Consider the following 15,894-nt stretch of genomic DNA (forward strand, 5'->3'; position numbering starts at 1 on the left):
CGAGGATCTGAAGGAAACTTTTGACAACCTCGACAAGTTTTGCCTCAAGTTGAACCCGACGAAGTGTTCCTTTGGTGTCCCTGCAGGAGAACTTCTTGGGTTTCTAGTTTCAGCAAGAGGGATTGAAGCAAATCCCGAAAAAATCCAAGCTATCGTAACAATGAGGAAGCCAACAAAGTTGAAAGAAATACAACAACTAACTGGGCGAGTCGCAGCTTTAAGCAGATTCGTTGCTAGGCTGGGAGAAAAAGCGTTACCGTTCTATACTTTAATCAAGCAAGGAGAGAAATTCCAGGGGATCGGAACGAAGAGGCCGATAGAGCCTTCGAGGATTTGAAGCGCACAATTTCGACACCACCAATCTTGGTGGCGCCGAAATAAAAGGAACCTCTCCTGTTATACATCGCAGCCACACCTCAAGTGGTTAGCACGGCGCTAGTCGTCAAAAGAGAAGAAGAAGGGAAACTCCATGGAGTGCAAAGGCCGGTATATTTTATCAGTGAAGTTTTATCGCCTTCCAAACAGCGGTACCCGCAGTACCAGAAGTTAGCATATGGAGTATTCACGACAGCAAGAAAATTGCGCTACTATTTTTCGGCACACCCGATAATAGTGGTCAATGAAGCACCTCTATCACATATACTGAACAATCCAGAAGCTACAGGGCGTGTCTCCCTTTGGGGAATAGAACTTTCCCCTCGGGACATCACGTATGAAAAAAAGAAAAGCAATCAAGTCGCAAATTCTGCCAGATTTCATTGTAGAGTGGATGGAGCTACAAAATACAGGACCCCCAGATTTTTCGAGAACTTGGACCATGAACTTCGATGGATCCAAGAGAGTAGAAGGAGCTGGTGCAGGAGTGATACTCATATCACCTGAAGGTGACAAATTAAAGTATGTCCTACGGATGACGTTCCCAAACGCATCTAACAATGAAGCAGAATATGAAGCTCTTATACACGGGATGAAGATGGCGAAAGCTTGTGGTGCAACTTGATTAAAAATCTTTGGCGACTCACAATTGGTAGCTCAGCAGGTTATGAATCAATGTGATGCATTCAATGATAGCATGGTGGCATACAAGGAAGTGTACAACAAGCTTGAGAAGCTGTTTGATGGATGCGAAGTAAATCACATCAGTAGGCTAAGCAACGATGAAGCCGATGTTCTTGCAAACATCGGGTCGCAGTGCCTCGCAATCCCGCCAGGTGTGTTTTGGGAAGAGATAGCTGAGAGATCCACAAAGCCAAAGAAGGCGCAGAAGAAAAAGAAGGAGGAGAAAACTTCAGCGCCTCTCAACGAAGCTCCAGACGAAGAAGAGGACCAGGAGCTGGTGATGATGGTAGAAGTCCCATGGATGCAAGCGTACATATCGTATATCCTACGGAAAGAAAAACCCGATGACCCAGTTGAAGCAAGGCGAGTTATTCGACGATCCAAAGCCTTTACAGTGGTCAAAGGGGAGTTATACAAGCGAAGTATTTCGGGCGTGCTGCAAAGGTGCGTTACACCCCGAAGAAGGAAGGATAATCTTAAAGGATGTACACGAGGGAATATGTGTTCACCACGCGAGCAGTCGAGCTATTGCAGCCAAAGTTTTTCGGGCTGGATTTTACTGGTTGACAACAATTGAGGATGCAAAGGAAATAGTACGGACCTGCGACGCGTGCCAGAGATTCGCTGCAAAACCCCACTCTCCAGCAGCAGAGCTGATGCCAATACCATTGTCTTTGCCCTTTGCCCAATGGGGTCTCGATATGGTGGGAAAATTACACAAAGCTTCGCTAGGAGGATACGAGTACATGTTGGTTGCTGTCGATAAATTCACCAAGTGGATAGAAGCAAAGACGATAAGTTCACCAGATGGAGCATCAGTAGTAAAATTCGTGAAGGGCATTGTTTTTCGATTTGGAGTACCTCACAGCATCGTCACAGATAATGGCAGTAACTTTACGTCCAAGGAATTCAAGGCATACTGCGTAGAAGTAGGCATCAAATTGCACTTCGCGTCAGTTGGGCACCCGCAAACCAACGGCCAAGTCGAGAAAGCCAATGGTATCATCTGCAACGGTATTAAAAAAGGCCTGCTAGGACCACTTGAAAAGGCTCGTCATACCTGGCCAGAAGAATTGCCAAGTGTCTTGTGGAGTATTCGAACAACACCAAACACGGCGACACAAGAAACTCCGTTCTTCTTAGTCCATGGAGCTGAGGCAGTACTACCGATCGAAATAGAGCATGACTCCCCAAGAGTCAGAGAGTATAACGAAGAAACCTCAAGAAGAGCTTTGGAGGATGATGTGGATGCACTCGACGAAGCTCGAGATGAAGTACTCTCACGAGTCACCAAATACCAGCAGGACCTAAAAAACTACCACAGTCGACGATTGCGACCAAGATCTTTCCAGGTCGGAGATTTGGTCCTACGGCTCAATCAACAAAGTACTGAAAAGCTCGAGTCGCCATGGCTAGGCCCTTACGTCGTCACAGAAGTAATTGAAGGAAGAGCGTACAGGATCAAGGACAAGAAGACAGGGGTTCCCGAGAAAAACCCCTGGAACGTGGCTCAGCTCAGGCGATTCTACGCTTAGAGCCGAAATATAGCCCTCCTTTGTAAAATACAATGTACTGAAACGCCCACGAGTTTTCAGACGCACTCTTTTCCTTTTCAGGGCACCGAGTGGGGCTGGAAAGGTTTTTAATGAGGCGGGCTCGCGGTGCTGCAATATAATAAAAGATAGTGATGATATACATCCTTTTTCTTCGACAGGCTCGGGGCTCATAACCCACGACAGCAAAATACATATGTTCTCACAAAACAATAAACTCTTCGAGAAGACAAAATAATATAAGTCCCAGCCAAAGGCTCCGGGGCTTCGCAATATAGATTACACTCTACAATACAGACAACTTCATCAATACAAAGAATTCGGAAAAAATATAGACATAACTTTTTGCAATATAGTACAACTCAGTCAAGGCCTAATATACTATCTATGGATAAACCTTTTTTATTTGCAGCAGTTGTCTTGTGCTCAGCATAGTTCCCCTTGACGAAGAATTCAGAATCCATCCGAAGAAGTTCATCCATCATCGCTTTGGCCACAGGAGTCACCATTTCATTGATGTCGTCGATGTTATTCTTTCGTCGCGATTTTTTGGCTAGGCAGTCAGAGACAATCTTCGTCAGATCTAATTGTGGATGAAAAATATGTATCATGATCATGGCGAATCTCGCTCCAGCAGTCAACTGAGCTCGTACAAAGTTATGAATACGAGAGGCATCTCGAAACTTTTCCATCAATCCAAGAAGAGTATCGGGAGCTTCATCTCGAGGGAACATAGTCTTGTAAACAAGGGTCAAGGTTCTCGTGCAGAAGTTAAGGAATTCCCAAACCTGACAGGCGCAGTCTTGGAACCTGACAATCTGTTGAGTTCGCCCGGGAGTGGCCCAGAATAGACATCCATGGTTAAGAGAAAGGTTAACGAGGAGGTTCGTTCTTACATTAACCCTTTCATCTTCAGCAGCAGTGTCGAGAACAGAACCTATCAAGCGAAAGAACAAGAAATTCAAAAAACAAGGGGGTACAGCAAAAGACAGAAGAAGTTCTGGGTTGAAAAAACATACCTAACATATCCACACTAGCTTCAGTCATTAGCTCGAGCATACTATTTTCTCGAGTAGTTGCTTTTTCAGCTTTCGAAATAGCAGCTTCCTTGGCAGTTATGGCCTCTTTAGCTTGTTGAAGGGCAAATTTCTCTCTTTCGGATGCTTTGCGGGATTGCTCCATCATCGCAAGAGTTTGCTTTTTCATGGACTGAAGTTGTTGGCGAAGTTCTTGCAAATCTTGCGAGGAATGTTTGCTTGAAGAACCCTCAATAAGGTCATCATCGACAAGTGTCTTCTTCAAGGAGGAAGCAGGAAAAGTATCGGCAGGATGAGGATTTGCGGAGTAGTTATCAAATATCAACTGGAAAAGAAAATTTCAGTATCAATGGTCACGCAAGATAGAATTCCATTGATCTGCGGGACATTTACTTAGGTATTACAGAAGGAGTTTTCAAAAGAATCACTACGATAGTTGTAGCCAAAGTTACTGTGACGACAACATCAAAAGAAACAGTAAAAATAAAAAACAGAAAAAGATAGGGCACTCTACTAGACCTCCAGCTTCGACGAGCTAGGAGCAGGAGTAGGCTTGAATCCAAGAAAGGCAAGGATCTTCTTTGTGTTGGGCTTTGCAGCTCTGATCAGCGACTGCCACTTCGTGGTCTCCATCTCCTGTGTGTCACCAACTTTGGTCCAGTCGACGTTTTGCTGGCTGTCAGCAACCAGGGCGACAGTGCTTTCAACGGCAACCTTTATATTTTCTTGGCGCAGCTTCAGTCCAAGATCTTCTGGTGGATTAAAGCACTTGGCAAGAGTAAGAAAAGTCGTGGGTTCCTTTTTCTTCGGGAAGAAATAGGGGAAGAGCCGCGACAATCCTTCCTTGGCCTGATCAATGCCGTCGCGTGCTTCTTCTCCGTGAAACTCAAGGAACGCAAGTGCGTCAAGAAGAGGATCATTGTCGGGATCTTCAAGTTCATATTCCTGAGATGTTTTACCTGTCGAAGCAGAAATTTATTGATCAACAAACGAGTAAAGAAAAGCAAGTCCATAGAATACAAAATGGTTCGGGTACTCACTGACAAAGCGACGGTTTTGCGACTTCAGGCGTTTAGTAATCGCGTCTTCGCGAGCAGATTGTGCGGCTATATGCTCACTCAACGAAGTCTCGGCGTCGTGAAGCCTCTTCCGAAGTTCTTCGACACCAGCAGCGTCGGCCTTGGCCTTGTCAGCCTCTGCCCTAGCCTCACTAGCATCTGACTCGGCCTTCTTACGAGCCCCCTCACTTTGCTCTAATTTTTGAGAAAGTGTGTTGGCACGTTCGTTGGCCTCCGTCAGTTTTTCTGCCAAGATAGTAAAATCTAGTTAAAAGCACGACAAGAAAGGAGTGAGAAGGCAAAAGTAAAGAGAAGCAAAAAGACATTACCTTCAGCTTTGCTAGCATACTCGCGGTACCCAACGAATTGGGCACCGAAGCGGATGAATTCCTTAATCAAAGGCTGTTAAAGAAAGATAGACAAAGAAAGCGTCGGTAGGGGAAAATGTGCGATAGCACAAAATGAAAGAAAGCAAACAGTAAAAACATCGACAGCGTCAGAAAGCACTCAAGGACTTACATCATCCAAAAGAGGAGTCGAGGAGCTACCCAATTGTAAGGTAGGCTCTGTGATTGATTCAACCCTCGCCCTTTTTGGTAAAGGGACAAGGGGGCTTGCAGGAGGAGTAGGTGCGTTAGTGTTTTGTTGAGGAGGCGAAGATTCTTCTCCTTCAACTTGCACCTCAGAAACAACTAGAGTATGCGACGTACTCGTTCGAGCAGTCGCATCAATAGCTGGCATTTCTTCCTCGTCACCACTACGGTTAAATGGCGACAGTATAAGAAGCAAGATAGACAAAAATCTTCAAGTAGCAAAACAGTAAGAAACAAGGGGTGACTTACAAAGCGACGAGGGTGTCAAGATATGGATCAAAAGTTGTCTTCCGATTTGAAGGAGCAGCTTCTTCGGCTTTGGAGGTGCTTGGAATCTTCGACGTCCGTCCTCTTCCTTTTGTTCTTTGGAGAAACGAGCGAGGAGGAGGAGAGTGTGCCGATGTGGTAGCCTCAGAGCCAGCCTCCTTTTCAGAGGATCCCGCAGATTTTCGAGAACCTGCGGGTTCACTATCAGGGCAAGGAGCATCTTGGTTGTCATCAGTGACAACGGCTCGTTCTTCGACTTCTCCACCTTCAGGAAGGGGAGGAAGAGAGACAATGTCTGGATGGTTCTATAAGAAAACAAAGGGGGATGTCAATAAAAGAGTTATGCAAAGGATGTCAAATGAAAATGAGCAAGTCAACAAAGGTTACCTTGGGAAGCGCATTGGCGGCGCTATATGGTTTTACGCGACAATAAGAGGGGACAACATCTTTCTTGCTGAGGGAGGAGATTTTCCGGACAAGTTTTTTCTAAATCCTTGACCGGCAAATCCACCGACAGCCGATCCACATCATTGTCGCCAGAATACTTCCAGAGGGGGTTTTTGCGAGCCTGCAGAGGCTGCACTCTGATCCTAAGGAAATATGCCGTGATTTGGATACCCGACAGTTCTTTACCGCGGGTGCTTTTGAGCTCATGGATGCGGGCCATCAGCGCCTCCGTCGCTATTTTTTCTTCATCGGTGGCTTTTGCATCCCAGGAGCGGCGGCGGTAGATTTTCTCGGCACCATCAAAAGGAGGGATGTTGTCTTCAGCACACCCATGATTCTCCTCGTGGATGTACATCCATTTTTTGTGCCACCCCTGAACTGAGTCAGGGAATTTGACATCGAAGTACTCGACATCAGGGCGAACACAGATAACAATGCCGCCTATGTTATAGGCGACATTGGGAGAGCCATTGCGGTGACAAAAAATATGCGTTTCCACAACGCCCAGTTAGGATGGACGCCGAGGAAGGACTCGCAAAGGGTGATGAAGATGGAAATATGGAGGATAGAGTTGGGAGTGAGGTGATGAAGTTGCAGTCCGTAAACAAAAAGCAACCCCCGAAGAAAAGGGTGAATGGGGGCAGAGAGACCGCGGATGATATGATCAACGAAACTAACCCGATACTCCATTGGAGGGGTTGGGTAGCTCTCTTCGCTGGGGAAGCACAGCGCCTTTGGCTTCTTGCTGATCCCCAGTTTCTTCAGGAGGTTGATGTCTTGGGTAGAGATTTTGGATCTCTCCCACTCAGCGCTCCCCAGATCTGCGGAAGCCATCTTTGATTCAGGAGTGCTGTGCATGATCAATCTGCGCGGTGGCATCATCAATGGCGCCAGAGTACAGTGTGAGAGTGGCTGAGCTCAAGGAGTTATGGGGCGCAAGAAGGGATTTTTGCAGAGGAGAGCAGAGGAGCGGCGCGGGCGAAAGTGCTGGAGGAAGAAGATGGAGACCTTAAATAGAGGTGCGGCGAAGCGGCGTACCGTTGGATGGAAAAAGCGTGAGGCAGATGATGTACACGTGGAACAGGGATAAAAAAGTAATTTCACCCTGGAAGAGTTACAGTGCGTGCGCCAGGAAAAGCGGAGGACGTGTGTCCCCCACTTGCACGACGTGTCAATACGATGCGTACTTTGGGCCCGCAAGGCAGCAAGAGAGAACTTCTCGCGATTTCCCGGAACAGCGGTCGTGGCTATCATCAGCAATGATGTCATCTTCGCAGAGAACAATTCCGACTCAACAGTTTCATAAAAAAGGCGACAGCAAAAGATATTGGAGAGCCTTTGATCAAATACAAGTTTTTGATCAAATGCTCGGGGGCTACTTTGGAAAAATGAAAAATTCGAGAAAGACAAAATAGAAATGGTGTGAGCCTATGATCAAATATAAGTACTTGCTCATAGCCTAGGGGGTTACTCCCATCGGGAGCGCTGTTCGCGCACCCGAGAGATTTGAAAAGACTATGCGACAGGTAAAAAATATAGCGACATAAGGCGTGGAGCCTACACCCAAGCACAAGTCCTTGACTGTAGCCTCGGGGGCTACTCCCATCGGGAACGCTGTTCGCGTGCCCGATGAAATTATAAAAAAAAGAAGAGAGAAAAAGTGAGCATATTTCGAGTTATGAAAATAACTCTACATATACTCCCATCGGGAGAGCAATATAAGTCATCCGTTGACTCAATAAAATGTGCTATTCCAATAGCCGAAAAAGCACTCGACAATATATTCTCAGAACGCCAAAGTTGCGAACAATTTCTGAATGCCGCAAAACTTTGCGAAGGTAAGACCCCGGATCCGTTCTGTGTGGCGTGGCGCCGTCTCTGACGTCGGTTTGCTACTTTTTTCCGTATCAACAGATACAAAGAAAAATCCTAACGGACGCGTTAGGTACCCGATAAATATGACTGGGAATCGATAGAATGGTAAGACCTTAAGCGGCACCTGTCAAAGTTTACACCAGTATCCCGAGATCATGTCCAGGGACGTGATCTTGAAGTAGGTTTTTGCGGATTGCCACTAGAGCAGTTAACTAGTACCTGATCCGTCAGATGAACTAGCCCCAACTACCATTATCCCTGTACAATATAGAAATTCGTGTGCAAAGATATGTGATAAAGTTCAGAGTTATCGAATAAATATAAATGTGGAGATTTTCCCTGACTCTACGATTCAAGCAAAATCTCGGGGGCTACTGACATAGGCATCCCCAATGGGCCTGCCGAAGAAGGTACCCGAGATTTACTGAAGGCCCACGACCCGAAGGATAAGAAGATTCAGAAGCCCAAGATACTATTAAGGAAAGCTAGAGTTGTAATAGGAAGCATTGTTTGTAATCTTGCGGGATGAGTTAGAAACCTTCTCGGACTCTGTAACTTGTACATCACGAATCCCTTGGCTCCACCTCCTATATAAGGGGGAGCCGAGGGACAAAGAAAGTATCGAATCATTGTCTCACAAATCCTAGTTTTCATATCGTCGAGTACTTTTCGGCTGAAACCTTCGAGATCTACTTGCCCTCTACTTCCAACTAAACCCTAGTCTACAACCCGTAGGCATTGACAAGTTAATACCTTGTCACTCGTCACTCTCAGTGACGAGCAGCGCGCGGATCCACGCTTCTTCCCCGACAACCATGAAGCATGGATCGCGTTCTTCCGGCGCAGGTACGAACGCGAACTCGCCGCGTACGACGGCCCTCCTCCTCCTCCGGCAAGGAACAACGCCGCCGGCCGCCGCCGATGGTGGAGCGCGCCTGGCCGCACCCTCGAGAATGTGCTTGCGCACATCGAGGACGGGAACTCCCCCGTCCTAGGGATGCTGCCGCCGGTGGCGGCTACCGTGTCGCGCCGGCACGGTAGTTCCTGGATGCCGAGGAGGATGGTGCCATCCTCCTCGTCGTCTGGCTCGAGGTCGGCGTCCAGGTCCGGTGGGTCGACGCCGGCCACCGTCAAGATGGAGTGGCCTTCTCCTTCGACCGTCAAGAAGGAACCGGCGTCGCCACCACCGACCAGAGGACGCAGCAGCGGCGCCCTCATCATCCGCGACCAGCCTTCCTCTCCGCAGCGCGGGCGGAAGAGGAAGTCGTCGAAGAAGGAGGCCGCCGCGGCCACCATCAACATCGCCGCCAACAAGCTCGCCGAGGAGGAGGCGAAGCGCGCGGAGGAAGCCGCCGTGGCCGAGGCGATCGTCAGGTCCCTCACGGACCTGGTGCCCGCCGACAACAGCCTCCCCGAGGACGCCGCACTGGAGTGGTCCATGCAGGACTGGGAGCGCCAGGAGGCGGAGCAGCAGCGGTGGCTGTTGGACCTTGCTGCCGCGCGGCAACGCGCCGTCCGCGCCAACGAACGTCGCGCCGAAGCCCGTCGAGCTGATCAAGCTCGAGGAGAGCAGCGACGACGACATTTACTGGCCGACGCCGCCACGCGCCGGCGACCCTGGCCAGGGTTCGAGCCACTGGTATGAGGCGGCGCCGCCCCAGGCCGCCGCCAGCTCGAGCGATGACGATGACGGCGCGGACTACACGACCTTCTACCGCCATTTCGGCATGTAGGAGGCCGCTTTTAGTTTAGGTTCATGTTTCCCTGTCGCCGAATTCAAATATATGTACGAATTCGGCCTATATATGTACGAACTCGCCTATATAAGTTAAATATCACTAAATTTCGCTTATGTTTGCATGAGTTTCGCCTACTTCTGTTTGAATTCGTCGTATTTTGTCAAAAACTATACATCCGTTCTGGGCTTGCCGCTGGGAAAAATGGGCTCCTCGGGCCAAATTTTTCTCCAATCCGGACGAAAATTTCGTCGAATTTGGGCGTGGGAGCCCCAACGAGTGAAGATGCTCTAAGGGCATCTCCAACCGGGCGACCCATCCCGCGCTCGCGCGTCCGGATGGGTCCAGCCGGACAAAAACCCGGCCCAGCGCGCGGACCCATCCCTAAAACGGATGCCCGCGGCGTCCGGAACGACGCAAACCCGGCCCAAATCTTGGCCGGGTTTGCGTGGCCGCGGACGCGAAAGGCTGGTCGCTCGCGTCCGCCCGCTGTCCGCCCCTGGCCCGCGTGTCATAGGCATAAATAATATGTTTCATTAAATAGAACTCATTACAATTTTTTTTTAGCTACTACTTCTATCCTAAATACGTACGGGGCCGGCGGCCTCGCCGGCGACTCCTCGCCGGCTCGCCGTCGGGGCCGTGGATTTCACTCGACGCGGGCGGCCTGTACGCGTGAGGATTCCACTCCGGCTTTCTACGGGCTGGGTGGCGCGTCGGCGGCGGCGCGGGCGTCGGCGGCGGCGCGGGCGGCTTCGCAGGCCTCGGCAGCTTGGACGGAGGGCATCATCCTCCTCCTTTCCGCCGGCGCAGCTCGGGCGCGCTCGCGCTCCGCCTCCGAGGCGGAACCATCCGCTTCCCGCATAGCTCAAGCTCCCGCAGGGCGGCGCGTTCCACGGCGGTGCGCGCCTCCGGGCGGACGCGGCCGGCTTCCGGGCCTCGTGGTTGCCCCTGCCGCCGGCGCATGCGCTCTTGCCGGCCGCGCTCCGCCGACGCAGCTTCCTCCCGGGCGCGCCGCTCGGGCGACGGCATCTGGATGAGGTCACGGGCTGCTCGCATAGCGAGCAGCTCGTTCTTCTGGCCGAGGAGGTCGCCTAAGCGGTGGCGGCCGGCCCGCCAGATGCCCTCGTGCTCCTTCGTCACGCGCGTGAGGTCGGCGAGACGCTCCTCGATGGCGGCGTTGATGTTCGCCAGCGCGAGGTCCTCCGCGGCGACGGGCTCCTCCGCGGCGTCCGCCCCTCCTCCACGGCCGCGTACCAGCCGTCCGGGGTCTCGTGCCAGCCCTCCGCGGCCGCTTCCCCCATCTCCGCGTCACCGGCCTTCTTTGCCGCCGCCTCGGCAGCGACGCGGAGCGCCTCGTCGTCGGCGACCCACCGCGAGTCCGCGCGCTCCTCCTCGTCCGTCCGCGGGAACCTGGCCCGGGCGGCGAGGGAGAGCTTGGCCCATGTGGACCGAAGGGTGCGCGGCATGGCGCCGGAGAAGGTGGAGGGGAAGAGAACGGTGATGCGGTCCGGGTGAGACCGCCGCCGTCTTTATAGCCGGCGGTCTGGCGGGAAACTAGGGCGCGAGCGCGCGCCAATGTCGTTTCGCGCGCGCGGGAACCTTGGTGCGCGCGGGATCTTTCCCGCGCGTTCCACCGCCCACCATGGCTGTCCCGTCGAGGCCTGCCATGGCGCAGCGCCGCGCAGCGAAGACGAACCACGTGGCGTCTCTTTGGGTCGCCGCGTTGGGCGCCGCGTGCGACCCAAACGGACACGCGGACGCGGGGCGCTGTCCGCGTGTCCGGGCGGGCACGCAAACGGCCCAAAACGGACGGCCCAGCGCGTCCGTTTGGGTCGCCCGGTTGGAGATGCCCTAACTACCCATGACACCCCAATACATCAGTTGCAAAGGTTTCTTCATTCGCACACTCGAAACATCAGGTGATTTTTCCTCGAGTTGCCAAAGGTTTCTGGAGAGAGCAGCACAGTAACATCTTTTTATCATTTTGACTTGAAGTTTTTGCATTTGTCACGGTCAAGTTATACACAAATATAATCCATTAAGCGAGAAGGGAGTTGGAAGAGTGCATTACTAATTTGGAACGAGTTGGAAGAGTGTATTACTAATTTGGAACGCATGTAGTTGCAGGGACAAAATCACACAAACTTGAAGGACCAATGTTTACAACAAACTAGTTTTTGACCAGGGATGCTTCCAAAAGCTACAATCTTAATAAAGATGGACAATCTTTTATTTCCACTCCAAAAGTAGGACAAACATATCAAGAGTCGAGAATGGGTAAATAATGGCAGAATTCGATTGTTCTTTAGACATCAGATGGTCATTTGAAACCTAAAACCAGAAGTACTGTCCAAAACTTAGAACGCAAACTAATAGTTTTTCCCACATTGTATCAAGCTTCCAGCTCCCAGGAAAAGCCCAAACAGCGCTGCACTGCCAACAGTCGCTTGTCCAATGTGTCTGATCTTCAGCAACCCCGGGATCTGAAACAAAATCACAGTGTTGAGAGCACTCACAAATTTCAATGCCATGTTTGATTGTTGGTTAGAAACCAGCTAAACAAACGCAGTGTAAGTAATGAGTTCCACACGGTGAATTATAATCTGGTAAGTTAACATTCTCCCTCTCTTACCAAAAATTTACCTTTTTCCAACATTATGGTGTATAAGCTGAGATTCAGTGCTTTATGTGCAGAACAGTACTCCCTCTGATCCATAGTAAGTGTTGGGGTTTTAGTTCAGTAAAACCCCAACACTTACTATGGATCAGAAGGATATTTTTTAAAAAACCTTTGAAATTTCATTTAAACTAAAAGTCGAAAACCCCGACACTTATTATGGATCAGAGGGAGTAGCATATATTTAATATTTTTAAATAAACCTTTGAAATTTCGTACAGAGCTACCTATTGATTTTCCCAGACAGTTCAAGGTTAATCACAACATAAGTATAGGACTAGGATATATCATGACTGAGGTGGAAAGGTATAGTGTTATGATTCCTTTATATAGAAAAAAAAAATAAGGGCAGACCAATTAATATAATTCTGGAAATATTTGTATTTTAACAAACTAAATATGCCATGGGAATACACACAAGTTAGAAACAGGTGTTAGTGCGCTGCTACCACAACCTATTTTGAGTATTACGTAGCAAACATTGCTTACCCTGTATCTGAGAGCGCCATAGGTCCCATAGACAGCACCTGCGCACAAAGAAACATGCCAATTACAAAATAGTACAAATTAAGACCAGCACCCGGGAGTTCAGAAATTAAGAGTATTTAAAATATATAACACAAATCAAAATCATAATAAGGAGTTGCAGCATGATATTACAGATAGCTCTAGAGTTGTTACACCATAGGAGCAAACTAACTAAGGGTCTAAAAGCCAAAAGCGTCTGCTAATAAACTAGTCAGTTTGCACGAAATAGAAGAAACCTCCAAGTCTAAAAGCAATGACTATGCATCATCCCTACCCTTGAGATGCCATGTGAAACAACACAAAGTGAAGCCATTAATTGTGAATGCCAATTATCAAGGTATGCAGAACGCCAATAATCTAGAACTTTCTGTTATCAACTCCAAGTACAATCCAAAATAAAGCCAAAAAGTGAAAATTATAGCATATCCAGTCAACTATGTCTGCAAGTCAAAAAGTAATGAGCAGGCAGCGCATCTACACTTGAGGTGTAATGTTTCGACAAAAATTGTAAAACGCCGGAGTGGAGCTATTATTACTTCTCAACGCCAATTACCAAGGTACACAGTACATACAGCATCAAACTCTGCTTTAACTTGTACAGAGGTAGTGGTTCTCAAGTCAAATCCTGTGACCAAAGTCTGAACTGAAAATTTATTCTATTCCACAACGCATCATACATCAGCATTAAGCACCCGATAATATTCCTGGTAAACAGCCAAAAAGTAACATAGAAAATCCGGTCTTCTTCTCACCCCTGGGTCTAATTCCTGACGGCCTACCACACCAAACCAGCCTCGACCCTACATGCGCAGAAACTCCTACCTAGAACAAGGGAATTCCGCCGAACAATCGCATCTCATACGCCCACAGCTCCAACATACTAGCCGGAAGTCTCAGATTAGCAGCCAACCGGAGCGGATCCCTCGAATCAACTGAATCCCCGTTCAGCCCCAAACGTCTAGCCAATGCCTAAACGCGAAATCGAAGCAGCACCGGGCGGATTGGTACGGGAGTAGCTAGGGTTTAGGGCTTTAGTGAGAGGGGAGCTTACCGACTGCTCCACCGACCGCGCCGCCGACGCCGACTCCGACCGCGACCCGCGTCAAGCAGCTATCGCCTCTCGCCATCGCCTTCCCTCTCGCCGCCGCCGCCGCGCTCCCCTCTTCGCTAGGAATCTCCCCTCCTTGCTTGGGGAATCGGCGCCTGGTTCGGTTTGTGGGCTGTTCGGGCTCGGACCGGCTCGGGCCTGGGTTTTATTCTGTTTTATTCTCGCAAGATAGACCCCCGGGTCCTTGCCGGGTTCACAGAACGAGCCGTCCGATTCGTGGATCGTACGGCTTGGATCAACAGCGGTGAAGATTTTGTAACAAGCAATACACGGGTTTGATGTTTTCTTGGAGTATAATTTTTGACAAGTTTTCTTGGAATTGAAGTTTTCATTAGTGTTGCGCCCCGCAGTTAAGAGAGAATTACTCCTTTTCTCCTGCGTTGTGAGTTTCATTTGGCCGCTCTTCCTCACTCGCTTTGTATTATTTTACCAGAAATCTGAATATTCAATGTCTGCGCATAAAGTTTTGCCAAACTAGACAATTTATGTTGCGCGCAAAAGCAAAAAAGACGAAAAATATCTCCTGAAAAGCTATTTAGAGCACCAAAATGTTTCTTTTTTTCAGAGATCATAAAAAATGTTTTTTATTGAAACTTTGTGTGCGTACATAGAATGACTGGATATACACCCGGATAACTTTTTCGTATTTTTTAGACATTTTGAAATATGTTCCTTAGGCAATAGATGCATCTGCACCTATGAGTCAAAGTGAATTTTCATGGCTATTTCTTTTTCTCTCTTTCAATTGTTATTTAATCTTTCAGTTGTTGTTAAATTAAAAAAATCCATTGCTTTGATTTACAGAGTACCTAACATCAAGCCAAAAGATCCCATCGGGCAAACTACAAGTTAGAACCCTCGTAAAAGAAACAATTACTCGAAGAAACGCGTAACATACACCTAAGTTAGTAGAACACACATGTTTGTATCAAACTGGGAGAAACACACTTCCAACTTTAGCAATCGGAGGGCACTCGTGTAACAAAGTAGAAGAGCTGCAGCAAGACAATTCATCCTCCAAATCCATAACCATCGAAGCATAGAGGCATAGAAAACCATTATCAACACTAGGTCTATTGTTCGAGCACATGCATCAGGCTAGGAGGGTTGTCCTTGTAGTATTGTGGTTGTAACTGAACAACAAAGTTCGAGTCCTGCGTCAGATGGTTGTGAGTATGGTGTGTGTATATCTCAAGCAACATGGTCGCACCACCTGAGAGTACTATGTAGAGGTGTGTGCGATTGATTTATGGGAAGGCCACCGTACAATGGTAACCACAACAAAGCAACACAAGATATTAGCCTACAATGGCATTGGAGCAAGAGCTCAAACCAAGCATGGCACGAGCCACCTCTCTAGCAACTCTTCACACCGCATACACATATTCATATTATGCCTTGAAGAGGACTCAAACTTCCACGTTTTTCAGAACGAGATTATGAGTCTGGCGTGTTTATAATTTAACCACCAAGGCATCTTGGAAGTGTATATAATTCCATAAATATGATATATGTCTAATGTGATATATGTAATACATCGCAAATGCGAAGTCTTAGAGTATTTGGATACTATGAGCACACTCATTCATGTATCAATCAAACACCACCGCCAAACAGGGTAGGGTTGTTAGCCATCCCAAGCTTCTATATATCGTTTGGATTTGTCGTGTGATACCCATAAGATCTTGGCCTCATACTACGTACCCTATAAATATAGTGTTGGGTAGACCCTAACAAAGAGTATGCTCATGTGAACTCTAAATCTTTATGAAATGTTGCCCTAAAAAGGGACATACAATGATAAATGTTATGTTTGTTTCATGAAAGATGATGAAGGTAAAAAAAATCCTTTAGTGTTTTAGCTTTTTCTCTTCTTAATTTTCAAAAGGTCCACTTGGGCATAATAGTTGCGTGTATGGTGGTCGCAAAAAACATACTAGAAATTTTGATTCT

General features: G+C 48.3%; 1 protein-coding gene across 1 annotated transcript; it reads right to left on the minus strand.

Annotated features, from left to right (window-relative positions):
• Positions 1-11,749: 11,749 nt before the first annotated feature.
• LOC124705680 (reactive oxygen species modulator 1) lies at positions 11,750-13,992 on the minus strand. The gene is made up of 3 exons (XM_047237383.1): positions 13,885-13,992; positions 12,795-12,832; positions 11,750-12,111 (listed from the first exon to the last, which is right to left on the minus strand). Exons 1-3 carry the CDS (start codon positions 13,958-13,960, stop codon positions 11,998-12,000), a joined length of 228 nt encoding a protein of 75 aa, XP_047093339.1. The 5' UTR covers positions 13,961-13,992; the 3' UTR covers positions 11,750-11,997.
• Between the last annotated feature and the right edge of the window lie 1,902 nt (positions 13,993-15,894).

The sequence above is a fragment of the Lolium rigidum genome, chromosome 4 (assembly GCF_022539505.1).
Source record: "Lolium rigidum isolate FL_2022 chromosome 4, APGP_CSIRO_Lrig_0.1, whole genome shotgun sequence".
Lineage (NCBI taxonomy): Eukaryota > Viridiplantae > Streptophyta > Magnoliopsida > Poales > Poaceae > Lolium > Lolium rigidum.